At 41.0% G+C, this 16,220-nt stretch overlaps 1 protein-coding gene across 3 annotated transcripts in view; it reads right to left on the bottom strand.

Annotated features, from left to right (window-relative positions):
• The window catches only part of OXCT1 (3-oxoacid CoA-transferase 1), a 130,294-nt gene extending 114,492 nt beyond the window's left edge, over positions 1 to 15,802 (bottom strand). The window contains exons 1-3 of one of the 3 annotated variants that reach the window (XM_058564163.1): positions 15,508 to 15,802; positions 5,166 to 5,274; positions 3,981 to 4,071 (exon numbers count right to left, since the gene is read on the bottom strand). In XM_058564163.1, coding sequence (XP_058420146.1) covers positions 3,981 to 4,071; positions 5,166 to 5,274; positions 15,508 to 15,585 — 278 coding nt within the window. In that variant the 5' untranslated portion in view covers positions 15,586 to 15,802. Of the gene's footprint in view, positions 1 to 2,893; positions 2,942 to 3,980; positions 4,072 to 5,165; positions 5,275 to 15,507 lie in introns of those variants that run through there. The other 2 variants (XM_058564162.1, XM_058564164.1) reach the window with 2 other exon arrangements.
• Between the last annotated feature and the right edge of the window lie 418 nt (positions 15,803 to 16,220).

The following is a 16,220-nucleotide window of genomic DNA, read 5'->3' as shown; positions in this document are numbered from 1 at the left end:
CCATTCTCCGATCTCCAGCCTGCCCTCTGCCTGGGACGGCTGACCTTGTAGAATGAGTCCAAGGGCTCCACTGCCATTGGGTTCAGGCAATAGAAGGCACCATCAGGAGGATCAGGGGTGAGATAAGAATGACGTCAGGCTTTATACTTCCCTGGCTCTCCCCCTGCCAAGATGCAGCACCCTGGACAGCCCTCTCCATAAGCTTTCCTCCAGATCCTAACAGCTCCCTCCCCTCATCCCATTAGGCCTTGAGCTGGTCTGAATAGCTCTCCTCTGTCACTAACTCCAAGGTTCTTCAAGACTCATGTTGCCTTCCCTCAGTCCTGACCATGAGTCCCTTTGGTAAACTGTTCTCAATTACCCAATATGAGAGCACCATTGATATCCTCCGGAGCTCTGTCTAAATAAAGTCACAACAATAAAATAATCCACGAAGGTGGATGTAGTCTATTTGCTTTCTATAGTTTTAAATATCTGAAACTCCTGCCAAGCACACAGGTCCATGCCATAAGCCAGAATTTACTTGGTCATTCATTGACTTGGGAATTTTTCTACCCACTCTTCACGGATCTCTGTTGGCTTTTCAACCCATTACACATTTGAACTTGGCTCTGCTTGGAAATGACCTCTCTGTATTTGTTGATCTTGGCTCTGGAAACCATGTGTATTTGGCCTTTGCTTTGTTTCTGGACTAGCAACCTGGCATGACAACCAAGCAGTGCAGAAGATGTTCAACCCTGGTTACCACCTAACCAGGTACAAAATTATGTTTATGCCTCAAAAAATGCTGTTAAGTAGGCTTTTAATAAGAGTGTCTTTCTTGCCACATACTTTCCAATTCACAAATTCAGAAAACATGTATCCCTTATCTACTGTATATCAGACACTGCACAAAAAAGAATAAGGCAAGGCCCTTACTCACAATATAAAGAAAAAAGAAAGACATATGTGACCTGCAAATGAGGAACATACCATTTCTATTAGAGAAACATATATATTAAAGCATCTTGCAGCTCTTTGATATTAAAGACAATTCTGACGAACTTTCAAAGAGGTTATCTTGCTCGTCTTTAGTAGCCAACATTTTTATAGGCTACCTAACAAGAGAGAGATTTGATCTTTTCCCTGCAGCACAAGAAACTCAGGTTTCAAACAATTTAGTGGCTAAAAGAAGTCTAAAGTCAAGAATTCATTAAACAGACATATTAATGTAAAGCAAAAAGATATTTCATGGAAGACATCAATGTTCTGCAAGTATCTTTCATTTTCTGAATCTGAAATTTCATTTTCTGAATTTTCATTTTCTGAAATCTCATTGACAATTCTTGTCAAAATAAAACACTAGTAAAAATGAAGCTGCAAACCATTGACCAAACTGTATTTCTCTTGTGTACTCTCATTTTAGACATACTTTAAATCTCAATTACACAATTTATATTTACTCTGATAATATCCAGAGTATCTAAAGAAAAGAAAAGGCTGTATTTGGATATAAGGTTAATTTATGACACAGTTATATGGGATAAGTGAAATCTTCCACGAGCTGAGTAGAGAAGTTCAAGTGCACATCCCAGGAAGTGGTTAGCCCTTCCTGGACAAAATAACCAAACCTTGAGGGAATACTTATAATTAACCAATGTGGCCTACATCTCTCCATTGAGCCCTTCAGAGCTGCAGCTGCCTCAACAAACAAGAAAGAGGGCACAGCATAGGGCCCTTTATCTTGCCTTTATCTCCAGGTTCAAAATCACTGGTACAGATCCAGAAATTTTATTTGGAGTGAGAAACTGCTCATTGGGCCCTCAACAAATTCCTACACATGACAAATATATTACTATATACTAGTAACAGTACTGTAATCACCAGCACAGGTACATATTACCACATAGTATGGATTAGTCTTCCACATGTAAGTGGGGCTGCCCTCAGAGTTGTCTAAATCCCTACCTTCAAGACCTGTAATCTAAAATAACCTTGTCATGAGGAAATGAGATGACTATTGTAACACATCTTTTCTTCTCTTGGCTCTGATTTAATTGGTTGATACATAGTTTATTGTGAAACTTTTGCTTCAAACAGGCTTGTAATTCATACGTTAAAGGCTTCCAAAAATCAATGAAAGGCCCATTCTCAATTTTTCCTACCTTCCTAATCAATCCATATCAAACTATTGATTCATCTGAGTGATCCTAAGGCAGGATTTATCTTACCAAGACTAAAAGACTAACAGTTAATACTTCATACCAAGGTAAGTGGCACCTCATCACAACAAGTCTTATTGATTATTAAAAATAAACAAACAAAACAAAAACAGAAAATCAGGAGTCCTGAGCTTTGGAAACACTTCCAATTCAAGCAGATCGTTCCATAAAAAGAGTCTTTTTCTAAATGAGAAACTAGTTATTACTTCTAATTCCAAGTTCTCTCCATTTACCCAACAATTCAAACCATGTCATTAGTGCTCCAATGAAGCAATGTTAAGTTTTCCTCATTCATCTGACTCTACTGGCCAAAACCAAGTCCTCATTCCTGCAGGATTTAAACCCCCTAATTAGGAGAATCAACTGCCAATGAAGGCGTGCAAAGTGCCTACTTGGTGTTCAATGAAGTAGGCTATCAGTACCTACTCCGCATCAAGAATTTATGTTGATCTCCACCATCTCTTGTAAGCACCAAACTATCTGGAAAACCCAACAAAGTACTGATACTCAAAAGTACTTTTTCAATATAAAGTCACCTCAAAGGGCATGGGATATGTTTAAGAAATATCAAGTGACCATGACCAAGTTACTTCTCTATTTACAGACACGTTTCCTATATTAACTGAGGGAACAGGAACAGATGATCTCTACAATCCCATCCAGCTCCAACACTCAGTGATTCTGATACTCACAGGCTATGCACAGCAGGGGATAGCAAACCACTGTAATCAATAGGACCGGCCTATAATATATAGCATAGAGAATAAACATAATTCAGTATACAAAGAAAGGCCAAAAGTCTCCAAAGGAACTTAGAAAAGGGCAAGATCAATGAAGGTTAGTGACGTTCTATAATCAGACAAGGCTTCTTTAAGGATATGCAACTTGAGTCGAATCCTGAAAGATGGGAAAGATGTGGATGCAGAGAAGAGATAGGAGAGCCTTCCAGATGAAAATAACAGCATAAATAAACTCAGCAAAGAAAAAATGAGCACAAATGTAGGATCAGTTTTGTTTCCTAAATAATAATCTGCTCTTTATTCTAAATTGCATTGACAATAATAGGCTAAACTGCCAATTCAGTGAAAAAAATTTTTTTAAGTTTTTAAAATCTTTAAAGTCTTTCATTGCTGAAAGAAAGCTGATATTTTACCATTTTGTATAAAAATAGCTTTTTCCTTCATAATTAAAAGCATCTTAATGTGCATGCCATTTTTAAAATGTTAGGCTTACTGTTGACCATTTTGATATACAGTCCTATGGCCTTAAGTGCTGGCTACATATCCTGCTCCTTCTACCAAGATCTGCAACATTTTTAATAATCAATGGTATTTCTTATATATCATCCAGAGTAATGCCATAACCAAAAGAAAGAACTTGAAATAAATTTCAAATTGATGTCCATCTTCCTTTAACAATAATGATCTATAATAACATACAACATAAAGCAACATCTCTAAATTATAAAATGTAAGATTCAATTTGAAAACATATATTTTAACTTTAACAATATATCTGACATTTAGAAAAATAAAAGCACATCAGATTAAGATACAAAATTACGCAAGTCTGCTTTACTTATGATTATGAAGGATGGTACCAAAAATATTTGAATACATGTAACCTCTACTCTTGAGCTTGTTAAACATGATCTTTTGATGCTTGAGCATCTTGCTCACGTAAATGGGGAAAACTTTCATTTCACTGATAAACTTTGTTTCAATACTATGGCAAACTGTCATTTCTTTCAAGCCAATTGTTTTAAAAATGCACACGTACCCTGCATTGTTGCTGACTGCGGTTAGTCCTTTTACTCCAGTCTTTAGTAAAGCTCCTATAAGATTCTCTGGAATTCCACATAACCCAAAACCTATAACAAGTCAAAAAGATAAACAATTTGTGAAAAGAGTCATGTTCTTTCAGGGACATGTGTGTGTTATTCTTTTTAATAAAAAAGAAAAAATACAAAGCACATTATTAGATCTATGAAGCAAAATGCACAGATATATCTCAGCAACTCAATAAATGGTCATATGGCTGTATTCAAACGTTTCACACCATTATATGGCACCAGACGTCACTGCCAAGTCCTTGATTCATAAGTGTAAAGCCAAGTGCAAAGTGTAAATATGGCTACACACTGTTCTTCTTGCACTTAACTTCACATCTATTATTGCCCCACTTTATAATTCAATTCTTATACAGTCACTTTTTCAAACATGTTTGTTTTATATGCCTGACTAAATTTAGCAGAATTAGAAGCCTAGGCCAATGCCTCTTATTTCTTTACATCCTCCACAAATCTCAAATAGTATTGGGTTTAAAATGGACATTCAATGACTGATCAGTTGAATGAATGAATAAAGAGCAGCCCTAAAAATAAGCCTTCATCCCTGTGACCAAGGCCTAGAAACCCAAAGAAATTTATAAGAATCAGGCAGCAAGTTTAATGAGTGTGAGAAAGTGGTTCTAAAAGACATTCCAAACACAAAGAAGCAATAGAACTTGGGGGGCTCAATAATAGATAGATGCTTATGTGCTCTCTACCTCATAAAATGACGACTAATAAATGGAGTGACTAGGTGGAGGCTGATGAGATCAGCGTCAACTTTTTAAGTTGATCAGAATTCCCAAGGATCTAGGGATTTTTCAAACCTACTAATAAGACATCACCATTTGAAGCTTCAGCTCTTCAAAGTAACAGAAAAAGAAAACATAAGAGGAAAAAAGGTAAAATATAAAGTGCTACACCTTGCTAAACTTCCAGGAAGGGGACACTGTAATAAAAATAATAGATAATATAATATGTAATGAATAAATAAAAATAAAATAATGAATAAATAACAACTAAGTAATAAAATAATTGGCATTTCTAATCTACATAGCTTTGCCACTGTGATTTCCCTCCTTTGCTAAAAACATAAGGATGTTACCATATTAAAGAAAAACAATACTATTACTCACCACCAACCAGTAACGTTGCACCATCAGGGATATCTTTTACAGCTTCCACTGGATCCGTATAAAATTTGGTATGGTGACGTGTGCTGGTTGAAAATGAGCAAATATACCCCTAAAATATTTAAAAAAACATTTTTAAGTGAATAATCATTTGGCGATATGTCTATACTTTGCATGTATAGTCATGTGCCACATAACATTTCAGTCAATGACGAACAGCATATACAATAGTGGTCCCATAAGATTAGTACCATACAGCTTAGGTGTGCAGTGGGCTATACCATCTAGGTTGTGTAAGTACTGTAGGGGAGGACAAAATTTTCCTGTACTCTTCTAGGTTCTTCTGGCTGGTTTAAGGATTAAATTGACATGAGACAGATTAACAGAAGAAAATCAAAGAAATTTAATAACCTGTATACACGGGAGAAACCCAGGAAAACTGAATAACTCACCAAAATGGCCAAAGCCCTCACCTTAAATATAATCCTCAGCTAAAGACAAAAGAAGATGTTGGAGGTAAGAAGAGTCAGAGACTTCAAAGGGAAGGAAGGCAATTCACAGGTAGGTGAAAAGGAGCAAATACTTGGAAAACAAGTGTTTGGCCACACACAAACAGAAGAACACAGAGGGGAGCACAACAAACAGACTTTCCTAGGTTCTTCCCTGTCACCACTTAATTCATGTTATGCTAAGGTGATATCTCGCTTCCTGAGATAGGTTTTTTAACCTAAATTCTTTTAAGTAGTTAAGAGGGAGGTAATAAGAAAAACTTTGAGTCTTTTGTTTCTTAAAAGTAATCAGCCTAAATTAATCCTCATATTAAGGAGACACATTTTGGGGTGGCAAATTTTGTTCCCATTCAGTACACTCTATGATGTTTGCACAACGACAAAATCCCCTAATGATGCATTTCTCAGAACATATCTCATCATTAAGTGACACATGACTGTATAGCAATTTGTTCAATTTTTATATATACAAGGATAATTTCACTGTCTCCTCTTTGAAAGAGTGGGGCTGTAAGTAGTTCATCTTAAGAGTAGGACGGACATACTCTATCCACAGATTATCATTGAAAAGCCCTGTGATCCAGGTCTTCTACCATGTAAGGGAAAATTCTGTGTTATTTGTGGCCACTCAAGAGTGAAAGTAGATAGCCCATATACTGGGACTCAAATTCCTAACAATGGTGTCATTAAGCATCAATTTCTGATAGTAACCTAACCTTCGATCAACAAATATTTACTGAGTTCCTACTATGTGCCAACTACTGTGCTATTTACTCCAATCTATTAAGTATTAAGACATGACTGCTGCTCTTGGGGAAATTAAGTACAGCACAACCAATACTACCCAGTGGAGCCCTAGATCCAATCTTGGGTGACAGCGAATGCCTCCTAAAGGGGCAAGCAAAGAACAGCACACAAAAGACATCTCCCATGGGGCTTGGAGTTTATGGATGCCGTAGAAAAGTAGCAAACTATTATTTACAAGGGAGGCATGGCTAGAATTACCACACTGTACTATTTGGTGCAAAATACATTATCTAGTGAGCATTCACAATCAGTTTTAAAGTGTTTCCCTCTTTATATTTCATCCATAATATGGACAGGAAAAAATTAGAAAGTCTATCGTGTTGCAATCAATCACTCACACTCAACATCACCTCTCCTTTATTCTCATAATATATTCAACCTAAAAAGAGAGGGAGTAGAGAGAATGACACCTGACTCCTGGTGTGCTGCCACCTTAACGAGTCCATAATTGTTGTAAGCTCACACCCACTGCCTATCTGTTGTAAGCTCACACCCACTGCCTATCTGTGTCTCAGACAAATATCCTGAGGGGGTGAAGGTAATAGCTCAAACGAGTTTCTATTATGCTTTTCTTCCTCTAAAAACTCCTTTCATAAAAAGTGTCAATTAGTAGAAAGGCCTATTTAAGACAACTATACTGAAAGTCAAATGAGATTTGCAAAGGTAGAGGTTACACAGATGACTTTTGTCTCTTTAAATTCAACCTTGGTCAAAGTCAGGTGAGGAGAGTGGTATACCCTGGCCACTGCCCAAAACACAGGGAAATATGTGGAGGCAGAGAGAGAAAGGAAAGGGCTTGAGCCTCTAAGAGCTTTCTTCTCTCTCCTATCCTCAAGTAGAAAAGATTTGTTTGATTCTGTTTTAAAGACACACATACACACACAAATATATGTTCAATCTTGGAAATTAGGGTTGATAGCCTGAATGAATAGGCCAACAGACAGATCGTAAAATAAAGTTGAGGATATAACCATGGGCCCTCCAGGACCAGTTCAACTGACCCCATCTTATCAACAGAGTGACTAAGAATTGCCTTTCAAGTATGGAGATTTCTCAAAAAATTAAAAATAGAAATAATATATCCTACTACTGGGTATTTCTCCAAAGAACTTGAAATTAAAAATTCAAAGAGACTTATGGACGCCTATGTTCATCGCAGTATTATTCACTACAGCCAAGACATGGAAGCAACCCAAGTGCCCAAGAACTGACAAATGGATAAAGAAGATGTGGTATATATATACAATGGAATACTACTCAGCCATAAAAAAGACAAAATTGTCCCATTTGCAACAACAGGGATGGACCTTGAGGGTATTATGGTAAGCTAAATAAGCCAGACAAATAAGACAAACACCATATGATTTCACTCATATGTGAAAGACAAACACATGGACAAAGAGAACAGATTAGTGGTTACCAGAGGGGAAGGTGTTGGGGGCTGGGCATAAGGGGTAAAGGGGCACATGTATATGGTGACCGACAAATAATAATGTACAACTGAAATTTAACAATGTTATAAACTATTATGACCTCAATAAAATAAATTAAAAAAAGAATTGCCTTTCAGAAAATTTGCAAAGTCATGTAGCCAGAGCATGCGCAGAAGAAATCTTGCCCAAAATGATCGTGGAACCAAAGATTCTCCTCCTCACAGAACCAAAGAACCTGAACATGATTGGAACTTAAAAGTCGGACCCTTATCAGAAGCAAGGGGTCCGTCATTCAGGAAGATCTACTGTTAAAATTCCTTCCCCACCTTACCATAAATGTTTAAAACCTCATCATAAATGTTTAGAACCTCATCATAAATGTTTAGAAGCTTATCATAAACATTTAGAACCTTACCATAAACATTTAGAACCTTACCATAAATGCTTGAAGCCCACCAATCAAAACCTATCCCACCAGCATGTCTGTGTGCCAGCCTTCTCCCTAACCTCTTAAATTTCACCCCAAATCCTGAATCGAGGAGACAGATCTGAGGGCACGCACACACTGTCTCCCTGCAGATTGATTTCGCAGAATAAAGCTGATTTCTCTCCCAAAAGCTGATGCCATAATTAATTGGCTTGTTCATTATGTGCATCGGGAAGGAGAATGCCATGTTTGTGCGGGGACAAGGATATCTCCTAGAAAAGAGAAAAATATACAGATATCTAACCCAACCAACTCATTTTACAGGTCACGTTTCTGAAGCTTAGCAACATCTTCTAATTTACCCAACACTATGTTAAAGCAAGAGCAGATCCCAGGATGACTTTCTATCACAGAGTCCTTCTACCACAATATGCTTCTCTTAGTGTTTTTTAAAAGACATCAGTTTTATTCTACTTCGATTTTATTATCCATACACAACAAATCTTTATGAGTGTCCTATTTTTTCATGAAGCACTCTGCAGTCATTATCTCCACTTAAGGGTGAACAGTCAGGGTCTTAGCAACAGGAGGAAGAAAATGAAAGAATTTGTCTACACCTAAGTAGTCTGAGGGGGTGAGGCCACCCTGAACTATTTACCCATAGACTGAGAAACAAGAATCCTCCAGAGAGGAAGTCAGAAGAAAACTCACTTCTCCTACAGACCAGAAGAGGCTTTTTAGATTCATGAGGAGAAACAAAAGCATATTAAGTACAGACTCGTCAGGAATTCTATTCCTTTCTTTCAGCTGATAATTAGTGTCTTCATTACAAACAGTCAGAAATTACTGGAATGTTTGCCCCATACCCCGAAAAAATACCTCATAAGTATTTTAGAAAAGACCTAAGTGTTTCACATTTACCCAGATAACCAAAAGTTAAAAGCAATAAAAGTGATTCACGTTTTCAGAGAATGTGCAAAGGGCTCAAGATAATTAACAGGCACTCAACGTTGGTTTTTTCATTTTGCATATATTCATTGAACAATATTTGCTAACACTTGTTATCTATTTGTTATTCTGACATTTGATATCTATTTGCTGAGAAACCAATAGTGTGGCATAATGGGCCACACTCCAGTAATCTTGGGGTCAGAAATAACCTTGGTTCAAATCCCAGTTCAGGGGCCGACCCCATGGCTTAATAGTTAAGTGCACGCGCTCTGCTACTGGCAGCCCGGGTTCGGATCCTGGGCGCACACCGACGCACAGCTTGTCCGGCCATGCTGAGGCCACGTCCCACATAGAGCAACTAGAAAGATGTGCAACTATGACATACAACTATCTACTGGGGCTTTGGGGAGAAAAAGAGAAAAAAAAAAGGAGGAGGATTGGCAATAGATGTTAGCTCAGAGCCGGTCTTCCTCAGCAAAAAGAGGAGGACTGGCATGGATGTTAGCTCAGGGCTGATCTTTCTCACAAAAAAAAAAAAAAAATCCAGTTCAGCCACAATTGTACTGTCAAAATCAACTACAGTGAAGCCATTTTAAAATGGAGCTGGAGCTGTCTTTCCAGGGAAACTGCTTTGCTGTCTTGAACCTGGGACTGAACCAAACCTTTAGATTGGGCCAAAATGGCAATTTTTTTTACAAGCAATTGTTTGAGAAGCTGGCAGGAGAATGGACATCCTGATCACACAGACTAAGGATTGTGGACTTTCTGAAGATAGAATCAACAGTCAATTAATGTTTAGCCAACAGTAGCTCTCTGCGTCCAACTCCAATTAAAATTCTTTGTAACACAACCTCCCTTCTCTTCCTTTAAAAGCCTCTGACTTTTACTCCCTAGCAGAACACTATTTGGGTTGCTACCTGAATCTGTGCTCCCCGAACTGCAATTCTTGAGATCCCAAATAAACTTTTTGCTTCTCTTGCAGTTTATGCCTCTTATTCGTTGACAGTATGAAGCTGAGAAAATTACTTTACCTCTGAGTCTATTTTGGGGGCGGTGGGTTGATTTTAAATTTACAAAAGTATGATAATTATTTCCGAGGGATATAGTAAGGATTAAAGAACGATATATGAAGAAGCACTTGGCCCTGTGACTGGACTACAGAGAATATCCAGGGGATGTTAGCAGGCTTTGGGGAATGCAACCTTGCTCCATTCCCCACCAGGGCAGTAAGATTAACTGGTCATTTACTGGAATTTGGTTTTCCTTTTTAATCTCCTCACTCTACCCTACACATATGCACATGCACATATTACTGATTTTACAAAGCACTTTTTTTAACATGGCCCATACTGTAGCAAATTAATCCATGGGACCTTTGTTAAGGGTTTTGAAAAAATGGATCCTAGCTTTAAGATTACTTTATCATGTTTATTTTACCTGCAATCAAGTTTGCCAGTCTAAGTATTCAAAGATAATTGGGCAATCCAGCACTATGAATGCATGCAGTGGGGCAAAGAGGAAGCAGGATGGTTGAGGCCACCTGCACCAGAATCTTCTCTGCAGATCTTCAAGGCCTAAAGCCCAGATTGCTGCCTAGAGCCTGGTAGGCAGCACCCCAGAGAAAGCCTTTGGGTTTGTTCTCTGATTCGCTTCCTCCCTGCCCACTTTCTCTTCCCACACTCTCCGCCTCTGGGAGTCAAGGAATATCCACCCAACACCAGATTAGGCAGAGTTGGGGAAAAGTGTGTCTAATAACATCTACCTTTTTTCCTTCAATAACTGAATTCAAAGCAGAGCTCTAAAATGCTCATAAATTGACCTCTACCTTCTAATATATTTTAAATACTAAAACAATGATGTGAGAAGATCCAAACACCATCTGCTACAAAAATAAACAAATAACCTTCAAGTTTGCAAAGGTTACCTAAAAGAATGAAGAGTAATGAATTGTACAGCTTCGACATCTATTTATTCTGGAGATTATTTTTTTCACTGAGGTCTTCCTTCGCGTTCACATCATGTATTTCATTTTGTTTTTCCACTCTCCTACCTTCTGCAAAATTCCCTTTTAATGTTGCCAGTGGTTTCTGCTATTACTATTGGCAGAAGAAATGATAATGATTCAATACTGAAGTCTAAGAAATAATCAAAATTCTTACAGTGCAAAATTTTTCTATTTAATCTATTTTCTCCTTTTAACATTCGCTCCATCTTTACCCTTTGTCCTCCAATTCAAATTCTTACACTTAACATTTGAAGTCTGATTCCACTGTTGAGCCTAAATTTTATCTCATGACTTCCCAATCCAAAATCTCCTTCCTTTTTAGTCACTTCTACTATTATTTCTTTTACCTAAATTTTTTTTCTGTCATTCAACAATCCAGAACTTAATGAAAAAGCACCTCATTTTGAAGATCTTTCAGAGAAAATCCACAAAACATACTGCTTTTTCATTTTTAAATAAATCTTATCTTAATGATATGGAACTGTACACCCAGGCAATATTTACCTTGTCATCTTACAGTTAAATAAATCACAACACAGAAGGTTGACATTGCCCACTTCAGCATCAAAGTTTGATAAACAGAAGTGAGGAGGAAAGGCCAAATAGAGAGAGATGAAGAGAACCATGTTAGAAGGAAATGGCAGTAATATCCAGGTCGATACACACACTTACAGACCTGCAGGAGTATGCAATCACCACCAAGAGAAGGTGATGACAAGTATTGAAATGCTTCAGCTGTCCAGCACTGGACCAGTGTCTACCAAAGGCGGAATGTTCATCTTGACTAAACACTGCCAATTATGCACTTATGACGTGAATAAATCACAAGGAGCTCACATGGAGTTGCTGACATAGGCAATTCTCTGTAGCAGTGGTATACTTTGTTTTCGAGGGAATATACATGTTCTATTCCAACACTGGAGGGATAGCCAGCACTCTTAAGGATCACAGGTGAAGGAGAGACACATTCTGTCTAGTGGATCAGAAAGCTTGAAGAGCTTGTCAAGAGTTAAAGTACTAATGAGGATGGCAAATTCAGAAAGGGGGAGCTGCATGAGTACAGAGATGTGAAGAGTCAATGTGCTTAGGGATATGTGAGATCAGGTCCCATGGAGAGAAGCTAATGTAGATCAGGCTAGAAAGGGAGACTGCGGCAGGTTGTAAAAGGCTTTAAAGACCACACTAATGAGTTCAACTTCATCCTTCAATGAGAAAGGGACAGCAAAGCTTTTGAAACAGACAGATGTCACAACTCTCATACAAAACCCTGAGTCAGGAAAGTGGCAGGGGAATTCAATCTTTCATTCATTCGTCTATTTGTTCAAAAATTTCTATTTTGTATCAATATACTAAATACTCAGGATATAGAATTAAAACAAAAAGACCACACAGGCATAGTCCCTGCGCTAATGAAACTTACAAACTAGCAAGGATAATAGTCACCAAATAATTACAAAATTATTACACATGATACTGGTGATCAATGGGAGGTGGAGAAGGGAGGAGAGGAGAGAATGGTTCCACACTGGATGGATACTGGTGCTGTTAATCACAATCAAAACAAAACAAGGGAGGGAAAAGCCACTTTATGGCTGGTTTATACAGGGTCAGAAACAGCTTGAAGTGCTGAGTAACATGCAGGTGGAATCGACCAGTAAGTCGTACTAGAAGGACTGCAGCTCAGGAGAGTCAGGTTGGAGATAAATCCGGGAAAAGATCATTTCAAGGAAGAGAAGAAGCAAAGTGTTAATGGTAGTTTAATGATTTTTTTCCAGTAATAATTTTCTACAGCGAATGGAAAAATAGTATTAAATGCTCCCTCCAAAATAGTATTGGAGGAAGGAAGATATGTTCAGATCGTCTATTTTAATCTAAGTCAACACCAATGGCTCTGAAAGTGCAGCCCTCAGATCAGCAGCATTAACATCACATGGGAACTTATTAATGCAAACTACAGGGCCCCATCCAGGAGCTATCAAATCAGAAACTCTAGGGGTGGCCAAAGCAATCTGTTTGATAAAGCCTCCAGGTAACTCTGATGCACTCTCAAGTTTGAGAGACTTGCCTATCATTAAAAACAAAAAAAACCTATGTCATTTTATCTGTTGGTTATGTTTAGCAAAAAAATCCTGAAGGTTACTACTAAAGTTTGCCCACAGGGTTCTCTCATCCATGTACTAAACATGTGTTCAGTGTCTCTTCTACGCAGGGTAGTATATAATGTGGAGAGAGATCAGAAAAAGGCATACATTATGGTCCCTGCCAACAAGAAACTTCCATCTGGTTAAGAAGACAATATGTACATTTCAAAAGTTAAACCAGAACACAAGTGTTACATTTAAACCGGAAGCAGGAGGTGAAGATGTCGGGGCTAAATGAGCAGTAAGGGCACTAAATGCTCTTGAGGAACACTTGAAAGCAGGAGTTGGACCTATGGTGACCAAAACTGAACGGCAAAAGTTTGAATCTTGATGTGCACTTGCCGGGCCAGCCCCGTGGTTTGGCAGTTAGGTGCTCGCACTGCGCTGCTGGTGGCCCGGGTTTGGATCCCTGGCCCGCACCAAGGCACTGCTTGTCTGGCCATGCTGAGGCATGTTCCACATACAGCAACTAGAAGGATGTGCAACTAGGACATACAACTATCTACTCTGGCTTAGGGGAAAAAAAGGAGGAGGATTGGCATGGATGTTAGCTCAGGGCTGATCTTCCTCACACACACACAAAAAGTTGATATGACCTTTCAATGAAATACTGCAAAAGCTATAATTTGTAGCTCTGACACCTAAGAAGAGGTTTGCTGGGCTTCGGGATGGTTTAATGATATACCTGAGGCGGGAAAATGAGTAAACACACTTACGCAAGTAACTGCCAACAGAGGTGATGTTATTGACCTCGCCCAAGGATATCGCAGTATCTCGGATTGCATTCGTTTGAGCACCCACAGCGACCTCAGCAAAGGTCAAGTTCCTTTTTAATAATGCTTTATACATCCAAAGCTATCTGCAATTATCAAAATGCTTCCTAAGAAGCATTTATGAGTAAAATGTTCCAGTTCTAAGTCATCCCCTAGCACTTACCTAAGGGGTTTAGCGGTCCCTCTGCGTGCACTACTCTCAGAGATTGGACGCCAGAAAGAGCAATGGCGCGGGGCAGGAGTTCTCTGTGAGTACGTGCTGTGTGCAGGGCACGCTTTCAAGCTCAGAACTATTATTCAATACTCTACTAAGTAATCACTTTTCGTTTTCCCTTCCAAAGAAGATGCTCTTCGGTTACGGAGGTAGCCGAGGTAAGCCACCCTCCCGGACCCAGCGCTCTGGTCTATTACTCGCCTCCAAGGGCTCGGGACAGAAACCCCACTGCAGCGTGGGCTTACAGGCGGGGACAGTGCACGGGGCAAAAAACACACCAACCAGCAACCGGGGCGAAAGTGCCTCGGGATACCACTGGGTGGAGAGCCGGCAGTAAGGGCGGAACAAAGCTGTCAAACGGCTTTGAAAATGTAAATCCTCTAACGTGGATCCCCCCAAGGGACCGTGCGTGAGCCACGGGCCAGACCTCGACAAGCTTCTCCGCTTGGCAGGTAAGACGCCCAGGCAAGCGCTCCAGTCCGAGTTCCCTCTCTCACTGCCGCGGGGCCGCACAGCCAAATAGGGGAGTAGAGTAGAGGGGAGGGGCCCAGCATCCGCCCCCTTGGCTGTGAACTCTCTCCTAGCCGCGGCCAACCTGCCCGGGTTCCCGGCCTCTAGAGGCGCCCCTACCCCAAGACCCTCAATGCAGGGCGCACACCCAGCTCCTGCTGCCTTCCCCTCTTCCCCTCTTAAACTGGTGCGCCCTCTTCGCCCCGTTCCGGCCGCCAGGGCCCCTTCCCAGCCCCTCCCAGGCTGCGGCGAGGCGGGGATGCGTGCCCGGGAGGACGCCAGCGAGCCTCGACGGGCGCTGGCGGCGGTGCCACGCGTCCTCCCGCCGCTTCTCAGCCTCTCCGCGCACTTCTTTGCCTCGTCTCGCCCCATCGGGGAAGCAGATGCAGAACCAAGCCAAAGCAGTCACGAGGCAAGGAAGGCGTCGGCGCGTCTCGGTGCCCCGGGTCCGGCAGCACTGTTGCCAGCTCCCAGGCTGGAGAGGATGGATGCGGGAGAGGAGAAAACACGGGCATCGCTCGGCGTTTCGTCCGCGTTCTTCTAACGCATGGCCTTCCTCCTTACCCGCTCTTTACCTTGGACCAGGCGCCCCCGGAGCCGCGGGCAGAGGCCCAGAGCCGTTGCCAGGAGGAGAGGACTTTGAGAGCCGCCATGTTCGGGGTCCGGCTGCAGGAGGCTGCGGGCTGGAGTGTGCGTGTGAGTGTGACAGAGCGCGCTGCCCCGGCCGCCGCCGGGCCACTGGGAAGAGAGGGGAGGGAAGGCGCGCAGGGGGCGGGCCGGAGGCTCGACCGCGCGGAGATGACGTCCTGGGGCCCCCCGCGCTGCGCCTCCGCCGCCCGCCGAGGCTGAGCCTTGTAGAGAAGCGAGGCTGGGAGGGGCCCCGCCAGGAGCTTAAGCTCTGCGCAGTCGCGGGAGCGCGGGGACGATCCCCAGCTTCGAGGCGGCCGTGTTTTTTCGTGGTCGGGCGTGTTCCAGGCAGCTGTATTGGCGCGCACCTGTCCCTTCAGCCTCCTAGCCCCATAGGTTTGAGGGGGCGCAGGTGTCTGCCTTTCCCAAGATTAGAGATAAGTGTAGGGGCGGAAAACTTTTCCCTTCTTTCCTTCTAGGTTCTTTTGCTGGTGTAATAATCAAATTGACATAAAACAGAGTAACAGGAGAAAACAAAAGTTTAATAACATGCCTATCTCCCGTATACATGGGAGATACCCAGAAAAACTGAGTAACTTGGAAATGGCAGAAGCCATCACCTTAAATACCGTCTTCAGCTAAAGACAAAAGAAGTTGGGGT

Source organism: Diceros bicornis, chromosome 20 (genome assembly GCF_020826845.1).
Source record: "Diceros bicornis minor isolate mBicDic1 chromosome 20, mDicBic1.mat.cur, whole genome shotgun sequence".
NCBI lineage: Eukaryota > Metazoa > Chordata > Mammalia > Perissodactyla > Rhinocerotidae > Diceros > Diceros bicornis.
This window is presented reverse-complemented; position numbering and strand designations above follow the sequence as displayed.